This window comes from Lissotriton helveticus, chromosome 11, assembly GCF_964261635.1.
Source record: "Lissotriton helveticus chromosome 11, aLisHel1.1, whole genome shotgun sequence".
Taxonomy (NCBI): Eukaryota; Metazoa; Chordata; class Amphibia; order Caudata; family Salamandridae; genus Lissotriton; species Lissotriton helveticus.
The window spans coordinates 976529859-976554357 of record NC_136072.1 but is presented as its reverse complement, the minus strand read 5'-3'; the positions used below and the strand labels follow the sequence as shown (position 1 = coordinate 976554357).

The following is a 24499-nucleotide window of genomic DNA, read 5'->3' as shown; positions in this document are numbered from 1 at the left end:
AAGATAAAGGATGTCACAAGAGCCCCTGTAGCACAATCTGGATAATAATTGGTCTGGGTTCAAGCCACCCAGGGACATCAGAACTGACCTTGGTAACATCAGAGATAAGCTCCTTGGAGGTTACCAGTTAACTCAGCTTCATACTCTCTGGCCTTTTAGCACAATTTACCACTGTGGAGCATGGCATCTTGCTGAGTAGACTGGGACACTGGGCTACATTAAAGTGACTCACCTGAGAATGGATGTGATCCTGCTGTTCGAAAAGCAGTTAACCAGTTTGTATTGGGTCAATGGAATCTTCATTGCAAGCTGTAACATGTGATGTACCATAGGGGTCCACCGTAGCTTTTCATTGTCTATATGAACTCTGGCAGAGCTCCTTGAGCCATATCATGGAAACTTCCAAATAATTGCTTCGTAAAAGCGCATCCTTCCAGCATATGGACACCTCCTTGTACAACACTGAAAATATATAACCTAGTAGTTCTATTCAACACAGAATAGTCCTTTGTGTCCAAGAAAATGCAGTGGTCAGTCAAAGGCATCCATATCTATAGCTCACCTCTCCAGAGACATCTCCTGCTTCTCCGGGTGTTGATAACAGGATGCTATAGTGATATTCTTCATTGGCTAATGTAACATTATTACTCCCCAAAAATTTAATTTACAGGTTGTACAGACTTCAAAATGTTGTACCCAGCGTATGCCTAAACTTTGAACTTTTAAACTTTTCAAACCATCTCTGAAGTTTACTCTGCATAGTCCACATATCTACCTGGGCAAATAAATAGTTACCTAAAACACTGGTATGGTCACAACTGTACTTTGTGTTGGTCACTGACAAATCTCATTATTTAATGAACTGGAAAATAGACGGTATGATGGATGTGCAGGGTCCTAGACTGTTGAATGCATTGAATCCAAGCCCAAAGGTAGAATCAAATGACATCCGTTTCAGATAGGCATAAACAGCCAACTGCTCGAGATAGGTAATAACTTAATTGTATGTAACTGGGAGCAGCAATTGAAGATTAGCCGGCTGGGACCTACCTCTCACCTGCCATAGTTGTAATCCCATATCATCACCCTATCTGTACTCTTTCTCAGGTTTCAAGTCTTTATTTCGATTTTTAACAAATCATAAAAGACACATTATGATACATTAAAAAGCAACAAGTTAAAAAAAATATTTTCCAAAGAAAAAGATACGAAACATTAATAAGCAAAGGCCATATACATGTAAGGCAAACCATATGAACCAGACAATAATAACCTAAAATCAAATGATTTTGAAGAATTTTTTACAAAAATATTAAACATCTAAGGTAAGAAACCTGAATAGAGTATAAAGGTTTAATAATACATATCGAGTCATATCAAAAGGGAAACTATTTCATGCTTAAAATGCAAAAAGTGCAAATAGTAGAGAACAGGTGTTTAAGCAATAAACAGAATAGGTCACTTTATGAAGCACAATTAGCGGGCTCTGGTATCTTGGACCTGTATTTTAACCTTATGAGCCAGGCCCACCCCAAATATTTGGCTAAGCTCACTACAAAAACCTCAGAGGTATTGGTTTTTAGCGCCCAGATGGCATCGGCAGATTTTCTAAATGGTAAACGCTGGAACAGTGGTTTTAACCATTTCTTGCGCGGCACTGAATAGCTGGGGCACACGAAAAGAAAATGGCCCTTTGATTCTTTCTGGCCCAGACAGCCTTTACAGAGATTTGATACCCCCGTGGACCATTTGTTTACAAAAGTATTCAGAGGCAGTGCACCCACTCTGAACTGATGATACAGTTTCTTGTCCAGAGATTTGGTAATATTATCCCAATAGGGCTCACGGGACATGTCCAGCTTAAATGTGAGAAACCTGCCCGTGAGGCTGATATTACTAGAAAGTGAAACTCGATTTTGGCGAACAGAAGCCCAATACAGGGCTTTAAAATCCTGTTTGGAGGGGAAAGCATTGGATAAAGGAGATATCCAAAGCTGTTTTAAGCCCATATCTTTGAGGATGTTTTTTACAGCTTGGAGCCATGGAATTTTTCCAGATCCACTGATTGACCTGACTTCTGCTAGTTCTTTCGCGAATAGAGACAGGTCAGGGGAGGTCCATATTCACCTCCACAGGGCCACCAACCTAAATCTGGCCATCTCATTGATCGGTAAGCACCCCAAATCCAGGCAAAGGGGGATTGATGGAGTCGACTGTGGTAAGCCTACCAGTTTCCGTAGGAACTTACATTGGGTTTTGAAGAGATTAAGGAGATCCATATGGCCCCAAAGATCTGCGCCATATAGGATAGCAGTAGTAATTTTGGCGTCATAGATCTTAAGGGCTGGGAGGACCCGCTTAGTGATGGAACTCTTTTGCTCTTTTATAAGACAGCCCGTTAACCGTGCAAGCTTGAGATGTTGTGTGTTAATTTGATCTTTCCATCTCAAGCGGCTGTCAAGGGTAACCCCCAGGTAGGTCATAGTCTCGACTTGCTCGAGGTTGACTCCATTCAGGCTCACAGAGCTCCGGACAGGATGATTTCTAGAAAAAACCACGAACTTTGTTTTTCCCACATTCACCGCAAGATTGTTAATGGCACAAAACTCCTCAAAGCGGTCCAAGGCCCGCTGCAGCCCGCTGCGTGTTCTAGAGAGGAGTAGGGTGTCATCAGCGAAGATGAGCAGTGGGAATCTCGTCCCAGCCAACATTGGGGCATCAGTGGGGGTGTCCATGAAAAATTTCACCACTTGATCGATAAATAGGAGGGAGAGTGTAGGTGCCAGGACACACCCCTGACGAACACCTCTAGTTACGGGAAATGTTTCCGTCACTTGTCCCTGGCCTCCCCACCTCACCCTCGCATAGTTATCCTCATGGAATTTTATTATGAGGTCAAGTAGTTCTGGTGGACAACCCAAGTTTTCCATCACTCCCCACAGTTTGTCCCTTGGCACTAGGTCGAAGGCGGACTTTAGATCGATAAATGCAGCAAAGATGGTTCCGCCGCCGAGCAAGACCACTTTCCAATAGATCAGGCATAGTCTGAACACCTGATCAATGGTGCTTATGCCCGATCTAAAGCCCGCCTGCATAGGAGATAATATGTCCTCAGATTCAATCCAGTCCTGGACCCGTCCCAAGACCATACGTGCGATGATTTTTTGTATGGAATCAATGAGACTGATAGGGCGGTAATTCCCTGGTTTGGACCTATCGCCTTTTTTGAATATTGGAATTATCTCGGCTCCCTTCCATGATTTTGGGATCGTAGCTCCTTTAGCTAATGAGTTAGCAACCATGGTTATGTAGGGGAGCCACAAGGCTGGGTTTGATTTAAACAGGTCCGCTGGTATAAGATCCATGCCCGGAGCTTTCCCTCGAAGGGTCAAGCCCAAGGCCAGCTCGGCCTCTGATACTGAAAAAATGAGTTTCTCCCCATGGTTGTGTAATGGGGGTATCGTATCCGAGATTTTTAAAGGTTCGGAATTATCAGCTCTGAATTGGGCAGAATAGAATGTTACCCACTCTTCTTGGGGCACATGATTAGCCGGGGTACTCGAGTCTGGATCCTTCCCCCACTTAACTAAATCCCAGAACTTTTTCTGATTATTCGTGGTGGAGGCATCCAAGAGATCTGACCAAAACCTATTCTCCCACTCCCGTTTGGATTCCCACTGGGTTATTCTATAATGAAGCCTAGCCGCTTTGACTGCGCCCATGTCTCGAGATTTAATAGTTTTGATAAGATCAGTGTGGGCCTCCCTACATTTTTTATTATACCATTTCTGGGGAAGGGAATTGGCTTTAATGGGAACACTCCGGCAAGGGAGAGAAAGTAGGGACTTTAGATGGTCAAAGCAACTGATGTGGAGATTAATAACATTGTTTGCCAGGTCCAAACATCCCCCCAACAAGTCAATTTTTAACATGTCATTATACACATTTTTGGCCATAGTGTTGACATTGTCCCATAAGGATTCATCCTCCATAATCCTGGACCATTTCAACCTCCTCCTGTCATTGGTTAACACAACATCCCCTGTTTGTGAGATAGTAGGCTCCTCTAGTCTCTTTATATCTGGCAGTTTCAATAATAATAACAGCGGATTATGATCACTTTCTGGGCGCTGTATTACTACCATGTCCACTAGTGAGGACCAGTATTCCAATTTTAACAAAATATAGTCAATGCGGCTCCGCCTTAGGCCATTATCAAAGGTACAATTGGCTTCTTTATCCGAACTTGTGCGGCCATTACAAGCTCGGAATCCCCTATTTAGACAAAGGGCCATCCAGTTCACTGCCGCCTCAGTTGCTTTGGCCATTTTGTCAACCACCAGATCAGGAATGTCCCAAACAGCATCCTCAGCCGAGCTCCAACTGTCCCCCATATCAAACAATGGCTCTATGGTGCAGTTTAAGTCTCCAGCTAAGAGGGTAACATTCCCACTACCCATTTCAGCAAGTTTATGATCAATAACATTCAGCAACAGCGGGCTGCGGCCACCAGGCATACCTCTGGCATATATATTAAAGATATACAGATCCCGTTGGTTAGCCTTACTCAGTTTGATTAAAAGAAGATCCGGGTGCTGAACAGGTAGCTCTGTTGGATAAAGACCCAATGACTGCTTCACCCAAATCAATAAGCCGCCTGAAGCACGCCTTTTACCCCCTTTAATCGCAGGTTTAAAAAAGTTAGTATAACCCAGCTTAAAGACTGGTTCAGTTGCCCAGGTTTCTTGAAACAGGATAATGTCATATTTGTCCACAAATTCCAGCCAATCTGCAGAGGACATGCGGGCCTTGGTTCCTGCAATATTCCAGGATAAGATTTTCAGATTGTCAAGATTTGGAACCGCAGGGGGAGGTTGCAGGGATGAAGCTAGAATAGATGATTGATTGCGCCCTCTATTCTTCTTGTTCTCCATTATCTTAGGATTATCCATAGGATCAGCAATTATCAAAGTCTCTGGATCATCATTGGGTGCCGGTAGATTAATCGCCCTTGTCACTAGGCCTCCCTCAACTGCATCTAAGTTTTCAATTGGATGCGGGGTCTCCATACTACGTCTTATTGGCTCATAACCAACTACTTTAGCAGGGAAAGACTCACAAGATGTTATATGAAGTCAATCTATGGCCTCAAGGTCGGAGAGGGGACCAAAGTGGTTAAAAAGGAATGGGCGTTGGTGGTCAAGAGGGGTTAATGCCAAGGGGTGTCTTATAACTGGGGTCTGGCGGGAGGTGGAAAATGGTTGGATGGGTCTTAGCCTATGAGGGTAAAAATAGGATAAGCCCAGAGTTTGGACATCCCCCTGTCTAGCAAATCATGCTTCTCTTCGGATGGTATCTACCACCCATGGGTCTTTGAACGAGATCAAAGTACAATCTCCCTCCAGATCCTTGATCCCATGCCCCACCCAGTCCACTCTTCTTACAAATAGAATTTTAGTAGGAGAGGAGGGGGGTAAAGGTCGATTTTTATTTAGCCAGAAGATTACTTTGTTATGGAGATCCCCATACGACTCCTTTCTGCCAGGTTTAAGTGGAGCAACACCTGTCAAAACTATTGTGTGTTGTGTTGCTTCAACCGGTAGATCAGCGCGAGGGGTAGTGAATCTTCTGTGACTCCCCTCTCTATGCTTGGTGTTACTGCGTTGGGTTGCTATATCTCTATGTGGTGGGGGACAGGGGGGGGCGGGATTTATTTTAACTTGTGGGGGTGGCCCAGTGCTTTGATGCCCACTAGAATTGCGTTTGTCATTAACCATTGTCTTGGGTGCCTGTATTGAGGTGCTCGCAGATGGATTAGAGGATGCGGTTTTTTGCTTCTCCCCCCCTGTGGACATATTGGTATTTGGCCTTGAGGTTTTATTATGGGCAACATTGCTCATTGCAATATTATTACTAACTAGGTTTTTTGGGTCTGTTTGGGTTTTGCTAACTCCTATGTGGCTAGTGGCAATCAATTTTTGTAACTCAGCATGGTTTGAGTTGATTACAGCCTCCATGCTGTTGATTTTTGTAGTCATTAGCCTTGTCCGCTCCAAAACAGGTAGTAATAAAGATTTAAGCATGGCCTCCATTTTTACTAACAGTATTTCATCACTGTTAAGGCACATAGGGCAAGTGTTTGAAGAGCCCAAAGTAGTAAGGGAGGGGCACAGCATATTGGAAAACGCAGAGGGATTTTGTGTGTCAAAAGGATGCTCGAGGCCCTGGCTCCCTTTATCTGAGGCATCTTTTATTTTTGGGATCTTTCGTTCTCTCCCTCCCGACAATCTAGAATCTTGTTTTCTCTTTTTAGTATTAGAGTCAATGTTTGTATTTGAAGAATCAGCGGTGACAGTAGTGTTAGAGACGTTAAGGGGTAGGTATTCAGATGACTGGCTAGGTTTAGGCCCCCCACTAGTCTGTGAATCGTCCCCCTGGCTAGCTTGTGAGTCGTTTATACTGTACCCATCATCCTCCAGAATAGGAGTAGTTGGACTCACCCCCATGCTTTCTAGATGGACGATGGCGTCCGAGGAAGAAGTTTGGACACAGTTGAAAGCAGCATGTGCTACCGGGCTGGTAATAGTAGCTATTCCCCCCAGCGATGAGCGCTTTCCTCTGATAAGGTCGAGCGAGAGTCTTTTTTCGACCATGACAATTTCCTTCTCCAATATCCCTGTGGCCCGTGTAATGAAGGCATCAAGGGGGCCTGATACAACTCCCTTGGTAGTGTGGATTTGGACTATGCGTTCTTTGCCTGACCTTAAAGGCATTATAAAATGTAGGTGGGATGAAAGATCACACAGTTACTTTAAATACGTCCTTACAGTTCCAAGAGGCTAACGTTTGTATGCTAAGGCGCACCGCCTACCTTAAGTACTTCCGAACGGCCAGGGGGGGTGGGCCCGGGCCGGACTCTGCCGGCCTCAAACGGCCCGCTCTTTGCCCGGTCTTCGCCCCGAGCTGCGTCCCGCGCTGCGGGAGTCTGATGTCGTGATATAGGGGCGTGGTGGGCGGGGGGCGGGCCAGCAGGGAGAGCGGACCGGATGGTGGCTCACCGGTCTCGCAGGGACTCCTGGGTACTGGAGTCCCCGCACGCTCGCAGCCCCGCCAAGCCTCACGCCCAAGCCGCCGCCTTACTGCTCCTCTTCCCCGGAAAACGTTTCTCCACGCACTCCTGTGCGAAGCGGCACCCGCGAAGCGGGTGCGGCAAGACGTTGGTCGGTTTGCCTTAAAAGAACAGCGCCTGGTCTGTGATACCTCTGTCCGGTAAGATACGGTGTCCCAACAAGTGAAGGTGGAGGGCGCCTTTACAAGCCTCAGGTGTGCGGGGGCGGGCCAGCAGGGAGAGCGGACCGGATGGTGGCTCACCGGTCTCGCAGGGACTCCTGGTTACTGGAGTCCCCGCACGCTCGCAGCCCCGCCGAGCCTCACGCCCAAGCCGCCGCCTTACTGCTCCTCTTCCCCGGAAAACGTTTCTCCACGCACTCCTGTGCGAAGCGGCACCCGCGAAGCGGGTGCGGCAAGAAGTTGGTCGGTTTGCCTTAAAAGAACAGCGCCTGGTCTGTGATACCTCTGTCCGGTAAGATACGGTGTCTCTTTCTCACCTAAGTGCTTTGAAGTAACTGAACGGCAATGTGTGTGCAAAAATGATAATACATTATCTGTGCATCCTAGGGATTGAAAATAACAAGCAATTTGATTAGAACAAGTTTGCTGCACCAATGGTGATTCCACTTATAATTACACCTGTAATATTGATGGTTTCCTTAAAAAGCATAAACAACAAAGGGCTCAATATCACTACAGGTGCATCAAGCTGCATTTACAGCATTCCAAAAGTATGTATATATTGACTCTGGCCAGGATCTGAGATAGACAGTTGAGGCGTGGTTCCTTTTTGAGAAATACAGGGAGTGGAGACTAGTGATGGGGTCCCCTATCCCAAAGGTCATTACGGTGTCCCTGGAGGAGCACTTGAGTAGGGGTTTAGGGGAAGAGGTTCCTTATATTAGGGGCCCATATGTCAGAGCCAAACATTTGAAAAACAATGGAGCTATGGAGGAAAAAAGCTGATATATAGCCAATGGGAGTCGGGCGCTGGTGCTAACAGCTGTGGACCTTCTCCTTTGCAAAGATGAGGGCAACTTATGAGCTAGATGTAGGTAAATCAGATTTACGGCTTCATAAATACCAAATTTTACTGATTCGGCATTCATGAATCGGTAAATCTGATGTAGGTATTCATTCGGTAAAAAATACCGAATCGGAATGATTCGGTATTTACCGATTCTGTCATTACAGAATCGGTAAAAATACTGAATTGCCAAGGGGGACAGGGTGTCACTTTGACAACCTGTAGCACCCCAGTTTTTGCCTTGTGTGCAATGTGACACACATACATGCCCTTACAGCATGTATGTGTGCCACATTCCACAGGTGTACATGCACAGATGTGCATGTACACAGAAATTCGTAATTTACCATGCAACAGTATTAAATGGTAAATAACGAAATTCTAAGGGCCTGTGGCACTGTAAACTGTGCCACCTACATTTGGAATTACAGAATCGGTATATTTACCGATTCGGTAATTTACCGAATCGGTAATTTTACCGAATTGGTAACTATACCGATTCTGTAATTTTCCGCCCCCTACATAGCAAAACCCAAATACCGGTTGGTAACGGCCAAAATCGGCCGTTACCGACCGGTAATTGGCGACCTACATTGGGCCCAAAGTTCCTTAAATAGAGTCATAAAACTCACATTGCAAAAGACACATTGCACATATTGCCTGACCTCGAAAAGTGACAGTCAATGGAACAGTATGAATGGATAAAGAAAGTTATGCAATACAGAACATGTTGCTCGCTTGCCTATCAGAATATTGACCGCAGAAATATTGCTCTAAAAGGATATAGTAGAACAAATACCAACAACCCAAATATCATGGATAAAGAAGTATATATTAGTACTTATAAACGTGCTATTCTTAACTCCACATCTATGCACCTTGAACATTGAAGAAGATACCTATTTTTGGAGTTAAGTTTGGAAAAACTATATTTACCAATCAATATATAGACTTTCGCAATAATTTTGCCATTGATATTTTTGCTACCACATTTTGTATCACGATATTTAAAAATCGATATTTTGATACCATTCCTCAAATTGATTGTCTTTATAGGTTTCAGCATGCTGCTTCATTCAATCTGCTTCAACAGTCCCAATGATCCTTGTCTGTGTTTTTTCCCTCCACAGCTGATGAATGGCAAATGCGGTTTGACTGCGCCCAGACGGAAATTCAATTTCTTCGGAAACGGCTCACACAGTTTGAGGAAAGACTGGAATCGGAACAAAATTATCGACGTGAACTCGATGAAAAGGTAAGGGTGCAGAATGGAAAGGTCTTGGAAAGGGGAATGGAATGTCCCTGCTACTTTCTAAGACGCCCTTACGCCGCTCATCCTGTCATTGTCATTAATAATTGACAAGACTTTTTATTTAGACATCAGCACTCCTTAGAACAGAACAAAATGAGACGACCCCCTTTTTTTAGTCTAACGAGGCATCCGTTTTTACATTACATGCAGCTCTGTTAACAGCGTATGTCAGATCCTATGGTATCCTAAATATTGGACTATTTCATAAAATAAATTATATATTTATGCTATATTTCATAATCTTAAAGAGGGTTCTTGTGGTATCTTTTGGCCATAGAAAGTGCAACCACAGGTATGTAGATATTGAGATATGCAATAGTGGTGAACTGGGCTAATAAATGCTACATATTCATTAAACTATGTATTGTAAATAGAAGTTGCATCGATGCATTTTTTTATCGCTCAAAGTCTAATAAAAAAATTGCAAACACCACAATGTTTACACATTTTTTTACTCATTCCTATATTTGTATGTAAATCATGACTTCTGCTCCAATTTGTGTTCGGAAAATTACATTTGTAGAGAGACGTTTTGCATACATTTCCCACTGTCCATATGAATGGGAAGAGGTGGGCGGACATGTTGGGGGACAGGTTGAAATATTATACGTACCCACTGTGCAGGCTGACATCATAACCAGTATCGTACTGAAAATGTCAGGTACAAATTACTTTGAGTGTAAAGTGATTATATGGAATGCAATGTGGACTTTCTTCTTTATTTGAAAAATAAAGTGTTACCAAAAAAAAGCACTGGAAAGGGTAAACTTAAAGAGAAATACTCTGCACTCATTTTTAGGTCTGGTCTTCTGAACAGCTATATCTATAAATATAGCTAGGTATAGATATATATATATATATAGATGTGTTATTAGGGGCTGCTGTGGCACTATAAATGCAAGCACGAGCAGCGAGATCCGCAGGCTGAAATATGCTTTTCTGACTTTGGGAACACAAAGCATGATGTTTAACCTTGAGGTCGACACAACTTCAACCTGTGATCCTGGAAATCTATACATTATTTCATTTAGTGCTTGCGTAACCCCACACTTAATTGTCCTACGGTCCTTCTCAAACCACAGCAATTTTTTGTTATACCTTTTACTATTTAATCCCAAGGGCAATAGGGTCTCTGGCCAGGAGTAATGAATCTCTGTGTATGCATGTGTGTGAATGAACGAGTGTGAATGTGTTAGAGTGAATGTGCGCATTTGTGAAATATACATGTGGAAGGTACGTGCATTGGGCTGCACTTTTACATCTATCTTGGCAGTGCCAATGCGCCTGTGTATATTACTTTGCAGCCCCTTTTGCCCCAAACCTGAATGGATGATTATCATGTTGTCTATGTGCCACCCGCAGCCTGGGGAACTACTTCTCAACAGGTAATCCCCGGATTGAAAGCCCATTGATCCTAGATTTTTTCTAACCCCTTCCGTGCGGGGGTAATTCCCCCGCTGTGCTGGAGGGCGGGGGCGCGCGCAGCGCCCCGGTGCTCATGACGAGCTCAGCTCGTCATGAGGCACGGTGCTCGTGTCATGACCACACCCGTTCCCGTGGAACGCTCAGCACAGCAGGGGAATTATACCCGCGTGTGAGCGTTCCACGGCTCATGACAAGCTGAGCTCGTCATGAGCGACCGGAGCTCGTGCCTTATGACGAGCTCAGCTCGTCATGAGCATGGAAGAGGTTAAGCCATGTGTAAAGTGGGCAGTCTTCTAGGGAGCCACCTTCAAAGAAACCGCTGGGGCACTCTCTCTACCATACATAACACCTTCCACTACTTCTGTACCCCCTTTCTTACGTAACCAACTGGATCGTGCAAAAAAAGACCCCGGGAACTCTTTAACACCATGAAAAGACAAACCACGGCTGACCCCCCCTTACTTTACCCGCCACAAATGAACGATGTAAAGAAAGTGCTTGCTTTTTCACTGACAAAGTCACCAAAATTGAGCAATCCTTCTGGTAAGTCTCCTCTCTGTCCTCCGTCCATACCTCTCCCTCCGACCACCACACCTTACGACAGCCCCTCCTTCTGTTCCCATTGCTGACCAAATGACTCCTAAAGGTACTAACAGATACCTAAATCACTCCAAACTGAAAAACAATGCCAACTGGTCTGACTTCAATCCCCTGTCTGAAAAGGAAGTCTTCAATATAATCAGGAATCTAAAGCCTTCGACCCACATAAATGACCCCCTCCCATCCATGATGGTGAAAAACCTCAACCACATCATCGCCCCATTTTGGACTCAAATCATCAACACATCTCTCACCATGGGCTGTATCCCGATCTCTCTCCAACGAGGACAAATCACACAACCATTCCCAAAAATCCCAGGGCTGTCCCTAAAGATCTAAACAACCTCAGACCTATCGCAAACCTCCTTTTTCTAGCCAAGGCGTTAGATAAATGTGTGTTACAGAAACTTAATCATCATATATGAAAATGCACCCTTCTAGACACTTTACAATCCGGTTTCAGAAAAGGCTGCCGTACTGGAACAGCCTTGCTCAATATATCTGATGATATTCACAGATCCTTCTTGACCTATGGGTGGTGTTCGAAACTGTTAATACCCCAGCCCTACTGGAATCTCTGAAGTGTTGCTTCGGCATCAATGGCATCATCTTAAAATGGTTCACATCTTACCTACAACACAGGTCACAAAAAATCTAAATTAACTCATGTCTTTCTAAACCCTTTTGGGTCAATCTTGGAGTGCCGCAGGGCTGCATTCTATCCCCCTTCCTTTTCAATCTCTTCATGGAACCCCTGACGGTCATCTTAAAGCAGGCAGGGATCAAATATCATCTATATGCTGGTGACACGCAACTTTACTACAAAATCAAATCACACAGTGACATACGACATCTCAACGCCACACTTATCAAGCTACAATTCTGGTTTTGCTCTAATCACCGAAAGCTATACCCCATCAAAACGGAAGTAATTCTATTCTCCCCCAAATGCAACCAACTACCAATCCAAGAATGGCTCAACAACCTGAACGACCTAAATTGCTCTCTCACTATATCCAACTCCGCAAAGTCCCTGGGCTTCTTCCTAGACAAAAACATGTCAATGAAAGAATACATCAAAAATTCAGCAAAAGGAGCACTGTACTCACTAAAAAATATTGAGAAAATAAAACCTTTCATTCCCGCCGATGATTTCAAGACTGTGGTGCAATCCTTGGTCCTTACCAAACAAGACTATGGTAATGCCATTTTCACGGGGCTGACAAAATCTCCCCAAGCACCCCTTAGATCAGTTCTTGACTTGGCAGCCCAGCTTCTTTCAGTCGTCAAACATTTCGAACACATCATTCCTCCTCTCAAGAGCCTAAACTGGCTTCCCATCGAAGGAAGATGTACTTACAAGTCTGCATACATCATACAAAAAGCACTGCACTCGCACACTCCCAACTACCTTGAAAACAAGTTAACGAAAGCTGGGTCTACCAGATCTTTGAGATGCTCCAACGCTCTGTTACTCATTCCTCCAAATTTAAAAAAATCAACAACCAAGTCTTGCTCCTTTTCCGGAAATGCTCCGAGCATTTGGAACTCTTTACCATGTAACCTTCGATGCAACTCCTCCTTCCCTAACTTTAAAAGAAACCTGAAACAACTCCTCTTCAATAAATACTTTAAATCCTAGATTATTGACCTGGATTATTTACTTGGATTATTATTTTGTTGGAATTTCAAAGGGAGCGGAGGGCTCCAACCTGGTGGGTTTCCTCTCCCTGTGGCTTTTCTCCTGGGCTCCACCAAAACTCTGTCCACCTGTTTCATAACTGAAAGGGCTCATAGATCTTTAGTGGCCCAACTGCCCTCTGGGGCATCACCGGGACCTGTGATTGCATGCTTTCTTAATTATGCAGATAAGGACGCCTTTCTGTAACAAGCTCAGTGACACACAGCTCTGCAACTGGAATATGCATGGCTTAACATCTATTTGGACTACACCACACAGGTACAGTAGTTGTGGAGATCCTTCGAGGCAGTGAAGCAGAAGCTAAAATTGATTCAGTTCACTTACATCCTTACATCAATATGGATTCATTGACATAACATACATTCTGCAGAGCGAGGATCCTTCTTTCATACGATCTGCGAGTGTCTGAGTTTAGAAATAATTGTAGTCAAGTGTGCCATACAGTGTCATAGGTGGTACATAGGCAGATAGTGTGGGAGCCTATAATGGTGATATTAGCTCTGATGGATGAGTAGGGAGGGTAACGGCACAATAGACTGCTGGTGGCCATAGCTTTCCTCATGGTCAAGAGAGATATAGCATGGCACTGGAGTTTCGCATCCGCTCGATCAATGACTAAATTGACTTGGGGAATGGATTATTCAGCCCAAGCAGAGTGATTGCTATACAAATCAAGAAGATGCCGAAGAAATATGTCAACGTTTGGCTGACTGACTTATTTATTCTATGTATGCTAATGGTTGATATTATATTTATGTTACAGGACCTTTGAGAAGGTCCATCAAGAGCTGGGAAGGTGCACTTTGTATTATGTATCTCAATAGTTTTTATGTCAACAAATACTGGTATGCACATTCTATGTATATTTATACTTTAAAAAAATCAATAAAAAATTTTGTAAATAAAAAGAAAGAATTACCACACCTATTCGTGCATGCAGACCCTTTATTTTGTGTCCTTAAACACGCTCCACATTTTCCAATGGTATTAATAAGGTGTAAAGTGTGCATGGTAAATATTTGTGTTATTAAGGGTATGTTTCCACATTCAATAAATCTAATAATCAAGGAAAGTAGTGGAGTTCTGGACTTTTTGGTTCCGTCCAGAGGTGTCAGGGATAACACCCGAAGACCCCGGAGTTCTACCTGCCTCGGTGCACAAACAAACAGAAACACGGGCTTCTCGATGGTGGCGTCAAAGACCAAAGGTTTATTACTGCAGGGACACAGAAGTCACAGAAACTACACATGGGCAGTATCTAGGAGCCTGTTCAATTTGTACAAAGAGGGTTGCTCCTTATATACTGAATATTGGGCTTCAGGCAAATTCTTTACATGTTAGCACATTCAAAAACCTTTGTATCTTAAACAATAAATATTTGGCGTTGCACAGGAATCGTCAACAATATCTGATGTCAAAACATTACGAACGAGGGGTTCCCACTATTCCATCATAATCCCATGTCAATTTCTCATTCAAGACCCGGACCGCCTCATCGTAAATTTCGTTACCTCCCCCTAATAAAGGCCCAGAAGGAAAGGAGCAGAGCCAGGTGCAGAAGATAGAACAGTAGGATAAGAGATGTTTGTGGGTCGTAAATGGGCAAGGCTACCAGCTTCGGCCGCCTAATCATGATCAAGCCAACGGACACGAGAACCAGTATAGCAGGACTGGCCTCAGGCTGGGGAGGCAGCTCTTGCTGAGTCATGCTGCCACAGCGTTGCTTGCCTAAGGTGCACGTGTCACTAGCAAGGTGAATTGCCTGCTAAAGCCTACGTGTCCTTAATTGAAAGAGGTTATTGCGTGTTCATTGACTATGTGAGGGCAAAGAATACAAAATGGCTTCCGTGTTCTAAGATGGATGCCACGGGTAGATCAGAAATGTGTTTGTAACAGGAGTGCTCTTGCTCGTAGCATAGCGAAAACACCAGGATATACTAAATGGATCATTTGCGGTTCACTGATACCAAAATTATGTATTTGCGACAATGTTAAAAACACGGGTTCAAATCGTCACGGAACCTCAGACCCTCCTTTTGCCCTTACATAGGCAATTACTCAGTCTATGTCAGAATCTAACTCTATGCTCATTAGGTCAGTGACATGTTGTTGCATCATCATCTTGTCTCGTACCTTCTCTCCAAATGCAGGTGGTTTTCTGAAACAGGTTGCAGCACAGAGACTACACAAAGCGGGACCACATTGGATAATAAGGCAGCATGAGAACAGAAATACTAGGATGACACCAATGACCATCAGAACCTTCCATCCCCACGCTGATACCAGAGTCCAAAACCACTCCATGAAGGACCAGTTTCCCTTGTCTACGTGTATAGAGTCGGAAATCTTGTGTAGCTTAGAGATCGCTTCATAGACGGTTGGAGCATTATTGGGAATAAAAACACAGCAGCTCGATTGGATCATTCTGCATACCCCACCTCGATCTGCAAGTATTACGTCTAGAACCATACGGTTCTGCAACGTCATGAGACGATCCGCCTGAAGCTCAGCTGTTAAGTTACTAAGGGCACCAGCAGTTTCTGTAATAGTAGATTCAACTACCCGTGTTAGTTGACGTAGATTTCTACTATTGGCCATAGGCCCCCAAAACGGAAGGAAACCTTTGAAGAAGTCTCCAGCTTCCTGACCAGCAGTATCTTCCTTGCTGAAGACACCTCTTGGTACTCTGGTCTTGTGATAATCTGAAGAAGCAGTGTATGTCGGAGGTAACAATCGAGCAATATAACATGAACCTGAGAAGTCAGCAGGCAGCCATGTATACGCTCTGTCTTGACAGATGAAGTAAGTACCCCTAGCAGTAAGGAAGGCAGGGGAGGAGTTAGACGGAAATACGTAAGTCTCAACGCACTCACTCCTCCTAGCTGAGCTCTCAGATTTCTCCCATTTCCTTGCAAACAGACCTGACCTCGGTGAGGCACGACCCAGACTGAAGTGGAGCTTTTACGCTTGCTTTCTCCCAAACTAAGGCGATACTCGGTAGAGTTCCAACTCAAATACACCCGTAATTCATCTCTAGGGTAAGATGGAGTATTATTGACGTCTTTAATCATGTCAATAATTCCCTGGACTAAAGCTTTGTTGGCTGAGTTGTATTTAGTGGACCGTGGTGGACGCGGAGGATAGGTCTCAAGGGCATAGGAAAAAATGGTCTGAAAGGCCTGAAATGATCCATTATAGCTAAAAGGCAAGACTAAATAGGGAATGCCTTTATCCATAGTGTGAGGTATCAAGCCACACACCCAGCAGTCTGTAGTATTAACTACCAGTTGGTGTTGATGCAAGAGCTGTACAAATGTATTGTTAATAAATTCTGAGCGTCGAGCTTGTTCGTGTTCAGGAAACGAGTGAAAAGAATGCATAGAAGAAACCGTAGAAGTAGTAGGATCAAGGGGAGGTACTGTAGTTACCGGCATGAAAATCAAATGCACACCAAAGATGATTCCACCCACCAACGTTATTAAAACAATTAAAAATGTAACTGCACATTGCATTAGAAAGCATTTGCTGTGAAGTATTCTGTACAGTCTATTTCTGCGAACATAAATTACATTCTTTCGTTGCAGCTCAGGAAGCTCCATCTTCTACAACCCGCTTGTGACCACTGATGATGTGTACGTAGATGAAAATGCCTCTATCAGCCCTGGGAGTTCCCAGAACTAACAGAAAGATCGACCTTGTGTCTGACCCCCGCAGATTCAACTAAGCACACAGCCACGACCCTACGGCTACCCAGACGGCAAGGCAAAATTTAAAACAACAAAATAATAGCAAACTTCCTGGCTGGAGGCAATGTATCAAAAATTCAATGTGAAAATAGGCAGTTTCCTGCTTTATTTGTCCATATTGCGAGATCGCAAGTTGTATCTCAGTTTTGCAGGAGCTGTCTGGTCTGGAAATAATGTATTTTCAGCCGACGTTGCAATGTTCACGTTTGCAGATGACAAATGTTCTTTTGGTGCAGATGGCAGATGTTCAGGGTTCAAAAGAGCAGTTTCAGGAGGAGAGCCAGAGTTTGATGTATCAGTGATCAGTTCTGCATCACTGAAAGGAATGAAACTGGGTATTTGTTCTGCTTCAGAGGCACTGATTCCTTTCTTTACCCAGTTGTCGTAAGGAAGTGGCAGAGGCACACGTTTGACGTGTGTCGTATGGATCCAATTCTTCCGTCCGGCCACACGAATAGCAGTTCTCGTCGCCAACAAGACTTGGAAGGGGCCAACGAATCTGGGCTGAAGATTTTTCGTTCTTGCAAAATTTCTAATGACTACTTGATCCCCAGGTTTCAGCTGATGACCTGGACTCTCCGGTGGTTTTGGCAATGCATCGAAAACCTGTTGGTGAATAAGGCTCAATTTAGCAGTCAAGTCGAAAAGGTAATCAATTAACATTGGGTATTCCAGCTGCTTAAATTCTTTCGGTCTAGGTACCCCCCAAACATTCGCAGGACGACCAAAAATTATTTCATATGGACTAAGCCCTACTCTAGAATGTACAGTTGCTCTTGTTGATAACAAAGCCAAAGGCAGTGCATCTGGCCAGGGCAAACCCGTGGATGCTTGTATCTTAGCAAGTTTCAGTTTAAGGGTGCCATTGTAACCCTCAACTAAACCCGCGGACTGGGGATGATTCGCACTGTGAAACTTTTGTCTAATCCCTAGGCCGGCACACACACTCTGCATAACTTTCCCTACGAACTCACTTCCGTTATCTGACCATACAATCCGTGGCATTCCGAATCTGGGGAAGTATTCTTTAAGAAGGATTTTGGCAGTGGACAAGGCAGTATTGTCCTTCAGTGGGTATGCTTCAATCCATCTAGAGAACGCACAAACTACCACTAGGACGTACTTTAGATTGTTACAACGATTCATATGAATGAAGTCTAACTGAATCACTTCAAAGGGGCAGGAAGGAGGAGCGAAGTGACCTGCAGGTGTGGGGATTCCCTTGCCAGGATTATGCATCAAGCATACCATACAATTTCTCACCACTCTCTCTGCACACTTACTAATCCCATCATTCTTCCAAACTGGAGCCAACATCTTACAAATCCCTTTAGAACTGATGTGCGCTGCTCCATGTGCCATCGTTACTACTGCAAGCACATACGCATCAGGCAACATCCGACGCTGTTGTTCTGACAAGTCAATCCAACACCCACTCGAGTCCAATTTACCCGTGCTCTCTTTCCATGTAAGCTTTTCCTCCTCAGTCGCCTCTTTCTGAATTTCTTTCACGCTTTCCACTGTGTCCTCACACATTCCAGACTCAGAAATCCATCTTGCAGACGTTGCAACATACATTCTGCTCATCATATTTCTAGCTGTCTGTTTTGCAGTCTCATCGGCAAAAGCATTCCCACGACCAACATCATCCGTGATTGCTTTATGAGCACTGCATTTCACAATCGCAACTTCAGTCGGCAAGGTTAGAGATTCCAACAAGTCATTAATTAGCTGGCCATGTTGAATCTTAGTCCCATGGGACGTAATGAAACCTCTCTCTTTCCACAAACGGCCAAAACTATGGGCTACGCCGAACGCGTACTGACTATCTGTGAACACATTCACTCTCTTTCCCTTAGCTAAAACGCACGCTCTTGTTAGCGCGATCAATTCTGCAGCCTGGGCAGAATTCTGACTCACTCTTGCAGTCTCCACAATCGTACGCAAAGTCGTTACTGCATAGGCAGCAGTCACATCACCATTCTCCAATTTGAAGCAAGACCCATCAACATACAATGTGCCATCTGGATCTGATAACGGAGTGTCTTTTAAATCAATTCGTCCTTTTGTTTCTTCCTCAGTTCTGAAACAACAGTCATGTGGTTCGGAATCACTCGACTCTTGGCTAGTCGGCAACAATGTTGCTGGATTCAATATATTGCATCTTTTGATCTGAATATGACTCGCTAGCAATGTCAGTTCGTAACCTGATAATCTAGCACTGGTAAGGTGTTGCGTCTTGGTTCGGTTCATGAGTGTATCCACAGCATGAGGAACCATAACCACTAGCATGTTGTTCATTACTAAACCAGCAGATTGTCGAATGGAGGCTGCAGCTGCGGCTGTAGCTCTCAAGCAACTAGGCAACGCTCTAGCTACCGGATCTAACGTTGATGAAAAATACGCACAAGGGCGTTGTTTATCACCAAATTTCTGTGTCAAAACACTCAACGCACAACCTTCTCTCTCATGGACATAGAGCGTGAATGGCTTACTGTAATCGGGTGTACCCAATACAGGAGCTGAACACAGTGCATTTCGTAACTCAGAAAAACTCTCCTGACATTCGGCAGACCATGGCACTGGACTCGGAACATTTTTCCCAGTCAAAGCTACCAACGGTTTTGCCAAAAGAGAAAAATTTGGGATCCATTGCCTACAATATGAGGTAATACCTAAAAAGGCACGTACTTCTCTCTGCGTGCTAGGAACATTCATCTGTGTAATTGCTTTTATTCTCTCTGGGGTCAACTTCCTTCCCTCCTTTGACAAGAGATGACCTAGGTAGGTCACTTCTTGGCAACAGTATTGCATTTTTGAAGGTGACACCTTGTGATTCAAATTTGACAAATGATGCAATAAAGAAATTGTAGCTGTTTTGCAAGTTTCCTTGTCATCGGCAGCCACTAGAAGATCATCGACATATTGTATTAAAGCAGAACCAGGAGGAAGTACAAAGGAGTCTAACTGGCTTTTTAATGCTTGACTGTAAATGGATGGGCTTTCACAATAACCTTGTGCAGCACGTTTAAACCTGAAGCTTCGTCCTCCTAGAGAGAAACCGAAGATATCTCTGCTTTCCTCGGCTTTCGGAAAGCTGAAAAAGGCATTTTTCAAGTCGATAACCGAAAACCATGTTGCGGTGGCAGGAATCAACGTTAACAATGTAGTAATGTCTGGAACCACAGGAAACTGTGGAATCACAATTTTATTAACCTCTCTAAGATCAATTACAAACCTATATACTGGAGGTTTTGTTGGGTCAGTTCGTTTCAGAATGGGCAGTACAGGACTATTACAGACATTACCTCTAGTTTCTTCTACAACGTCTTTCTTGATCAGATCTTGCACTATCAGTAGGAGCGCACGCTCACCTTCACTCGCGATCTTGTATTGTGGTATTCGTGGAAGTTTGGCATTTGTTTTCAAAGTTACTACATAGGGTGGAATTTCTAAAAGACCTACATCATTAGGACCAGTCGCCCAAAGAGTATCAGGGAGAGAACGCAGCTCTGGTGGGAGCGCATCCATCGACAAGTACATCGGAGAAATTATTCTTTTACCCAACGTAAGCTGTACTCCTGCCGGAGAACAGTACAATGTCGCGTACAGGCGTTTTAATAAGTCTAAACCAAGTAGATTTTCATTACAACCTGTCGTCAAAATCAGGGGAGCTTTCAAGTGGCGGGGTCCAACAGAAATAGACAAAGGACCAGAGACAGGGTTGTGAACAGGGGCGCCTGAAAAACCTACTGAAACGTTTGTTGAGCCAGACAAAGGTGCGCCAGGGAGTTTCGCATGTATGATAGAACTTTTTGCTGCACCAGTATCCAACAGAAACGGTTCGACTATACCTGATGTTGCTACTGCGACATAAGGCCCACTCTGATCTACTGGAACTGATACTACTCCCTCTCTTTGTCCATGGCTGTCCTAGTACTCCCTTGGCTGAACTTCCTCACTAGCTTCATAGTAGTCTTCAACATGATACTGTTGAGACCTATTTTGTTGGGCAGATTGTCCATTTCGCTGATCGAAATGATTAGAAGGGTGATCACTTGTCTGTGGAGGCATAGCACCTCGTCCTCGACCTCTAGAGTTTTGTATAGAACCACCACGACCTCTCTGAGCTGTCGCAGCATTATTTTGCGCTAAGACTGGACACTCAGTCTTATAATGGCCTTCCATTTTGCAATAAGCACACTGATTCCATTGGTACTGTGGCCTCTGAGAATTATACTCCGTCCTTTGATATGACCCTTGCTGTGTATGAGAATTATTCGTGCGAGGCGGATATGCTTGCTGTAAAAGAACTTTAGTTTTTAAATCTTTCGTCTTTTTATCTGATTTTTCTTTCTCCTCTTTATCCCTATTTTCATAGTACTGGGCAGTCGCAAGTATTTGCGCAGTCGTAGAGACAGCCCACGCACTTTCAGAATTCTTTAATTTACCACTAAGTTCTGGCAACAAATTGTGCACAAATTTATCAACAAATAATCTCTGGCCTCCTTCTGTGCTCATATCCTGACCACTATGATCCACGAAAGTCTCTTCGAATCTTGTGAAAAAGTCGGAGACGCTTTCGTCTTTCTTCTGTTTGCACGCGGACAATTTGTCCCAGTTAACGCGTAATGCTGGCATTAGGGTTTTCATTAAATCGATTATTCTACCAGGTAAATTAGCAATTAAGGGTTCAGGTTTAGAACCACCTATTTGTTGACCATCCGCTGCAATTATAGCTGCCCAATCACCACCTAGGGCAACTGGATGATTCTCTTTACGAATCTTAGCCCAAATTGGTTGCGGTACTACATTACCAAACAGCAGATCTATGTCAGCTAGATTCAATACACAAGCGTCAACTGTCTGAGCCAACTCTTTGTAGTATCCTGCAGGATTTTTACGCGGATCTGGCAAGGCCTGTTTCACTGCTAATACTTCAGCTCGCTTCCATGGAATATGTATCCATACTCTCTGGAATTGGGCTGGAGCGGCTGCAATACCAAGGTTTACATTAGCTTGCACAGCTTCACGCCAAATTGGTGGAACCTCCCTCATTGGGTATTGACGATTTTGTTTCGTACTACGTTTCTCTAACTCCCTCGGTGAACGAAGGGATGGGTCATTCCTATAACTTAAAATCAGTTCCATCGCTTCTTTTATATTTTGACCAACTATCGTACCTGCAGCAAACTCTTTCTGAACATTAATTAATTCTTCTAGATTTGATTCAGGGTCATCCTTTTCCAATTCCTCACGTAGAAGGAAGCACATTTCATCGAACACATATCGTTGTGTCGGTTCGTTCCATTGCATAAATGTATTTAATACATCTTGTACATTATATCTTCCAACTTTCGAAACCCATCTAAGAGCAGTGGAATCTAATATTCCTCGCTCTTCAGTACTGGGAAGCTGACTACGTCTCTGCACAGAGTCAGAGGTAGGAGTCTTAATCAGAGTTTTATAGAAGGGAGATAGAATATTAGAGACAGAATCAGTGATTCTCCGACGAACAGAAAGTGGAGTCATAATATTAGCAGAAGCAGTAAATAGAGTAGCAGTTGGAACAGATAGATCAGGAACAGTAGGAGTAGCGGGCAAAATAGCCTGTGAACTAGCAGGTGTGAGCGATACAGGTATAGGTAAAGAAGCCGGCAACCCTGGAAGATGGGGTGTCGAAGGAACATTAATATTGACCACAGGAGGTACAGGAACTTGATTCAGAGGAGCAGGAACACCAGGTTGTCCAGCAACCGGTAATTGAACATTCGGTATAGGTGGAGCCGTAGCACCCTGTGCATACGGTGGGGGTGATCGTAACAAGTAAGACAACAGGGGATCCTTTTCAGGGTCCTCTACTATCTTAGCTGTACTCGATGGCAAAGCAGGATAGCACTTGTCTATCGCTAAAGTACGCTCTCTATTGGCCACCTCCATCGCTTTCTCAGACTCGTTGAGTTGCAGCTGCTTAGCAGACTGTTCTAAAGTCAACTCTTGCTCTTTCTGTTCTTTCTTCAACTTTTTAATTTCTCTCTGTTTAGATTCTTTTCGCCAATAACGGAAAGAATCAAACATTGCCGGCCGGGCTTTCTTCTTGAACAATTTCGTTTCTAAATTATCAAGAACTTGGGGTTCAAAACTACCATGCAGTGGCCAACTAAGGACACCATCTTTCTCTGTATAGTGGATCCATACCTCGTTATAAGAGATAGGGCCCACACCAAATTTGCAATATAGATCATAAAGGGGAGTTCCAATCGGAGGAGCCGAACATGAGTCCTCCAACTGGGAATCACTGTTGCAACTAAAACAAGACAACATACAATTTCTCCGACTTACCATTTTATAATCCGGAACACAAAACAGACAAAACACAAACAAAAGGTGCGCACTCGAACCAAGAACTTAGGCCTACCAAAGCGAACAAATGTATCGATACCCAGACTAAACCAAATGATTATCTTAACCAGAACAACCAGTGATAATCTTACGAAACCAAACCAAACCAAAAACTAAAAGGATTATCCAAACAGGAGTAACCCTTACGAAGTAACCAACTAGCAACCACTTAATACTTAACTGAGGCACTGAAGACGTCACCAAGGAGAAACCCGTCACGTCTCGCCGTACTAAGGACTGCACCTCGGGTCCAAGACAGGGCGACGGTCAAGGCAACGAACCACTGCAGCCGTCTGAACGGGAACCCTCGTGGAAGAGAACGTCGGGCCACTTTTGCGATATGCCGGGATCGATGAAGTGGGGCGCCTCCCTCTGAAATCTTCACACGAAGCTTCTCGAACTCTTCAGGCTTTTGGACCGGTACCGAATGACGTCGCCCCACGTTGGGCGCCAATTGGAGTTCTGGACTTTTTGGTTCCGTCCAGAGGTGTCAGGGATAACACCCGAAGACCCCGGAGTTCTACCTGCCTCGGTGCACAAACAAACAGAAACACGGGCTTCTCGATGGTGGCGTCAAAGACCAAAGGTTTATTACTGCAGGGACACAGAAGTCACAGAAACTACACATGGGCAGTATCTAGGAGCCTGTTCAATTTGTACAAAGAGGGTTGCTCCTTATATACTGAATATTGGGCTTCAGGCAAATTCTTTACATGTTAGCACATTCAAAAACCTTTGTATCTTAAACAATAAATATTTGGCGTTGCACAGGAATCGTCAACAATATCTGATGTCAAAACATTACGAACGAGGGGTTCCCACTATTCCATCATAATCCCATGTCAATTTCTCATTCAAGACCCGGACCGCCTCATCGTAAATTTCGTTACCTCCCCCTAATAAAGGCCCAGAAGGAAAGGAGCAGAGCCAGGTGCAGAAGATAGAACAGTAGGATAAGAGATGTTTGTGGGTCGTAAATGGGCAAGGCTACCAGCTTCGGCCGCCTAATCATGATCAAGCCAACGGACACGAGAACCAGTATAGCAGGACTGGCCTCCGGCTGGGGAGGCAGCTCTTGCTGAGTCATGCTGCCACAGCGTTGCTTGCCTAAGGTGCACGTGTCACTAGCAAGGTGAATTTCCTGCTAAAGCCTACGTGTCCTTAATTGAAAGAGG

At 44.2% G+C, this 24499-nt stretch overlaps 1 protein-coding gene across 1 annotated transcript in view; it reads left to right on the top strand.

Annotated features, from left to right (window-relative positions):
- MYO18B (myosin XVIIIB) overlaps positions 1-24499 on the top strand; it is a 1710199-nt gene that overhangs the window by 955593 nt on the left and 730107 nt on the right. The window contains exon 29 of the mRNA XM_078665559.1: positions 9268-9392. Within this exon, the coding sequence (XP_078521685.1) occupies positions 9268-9392 (125 nt within the window). The remainder of the gene's footprint in view (positions 1-9267; positions 9393-24499) is intronic.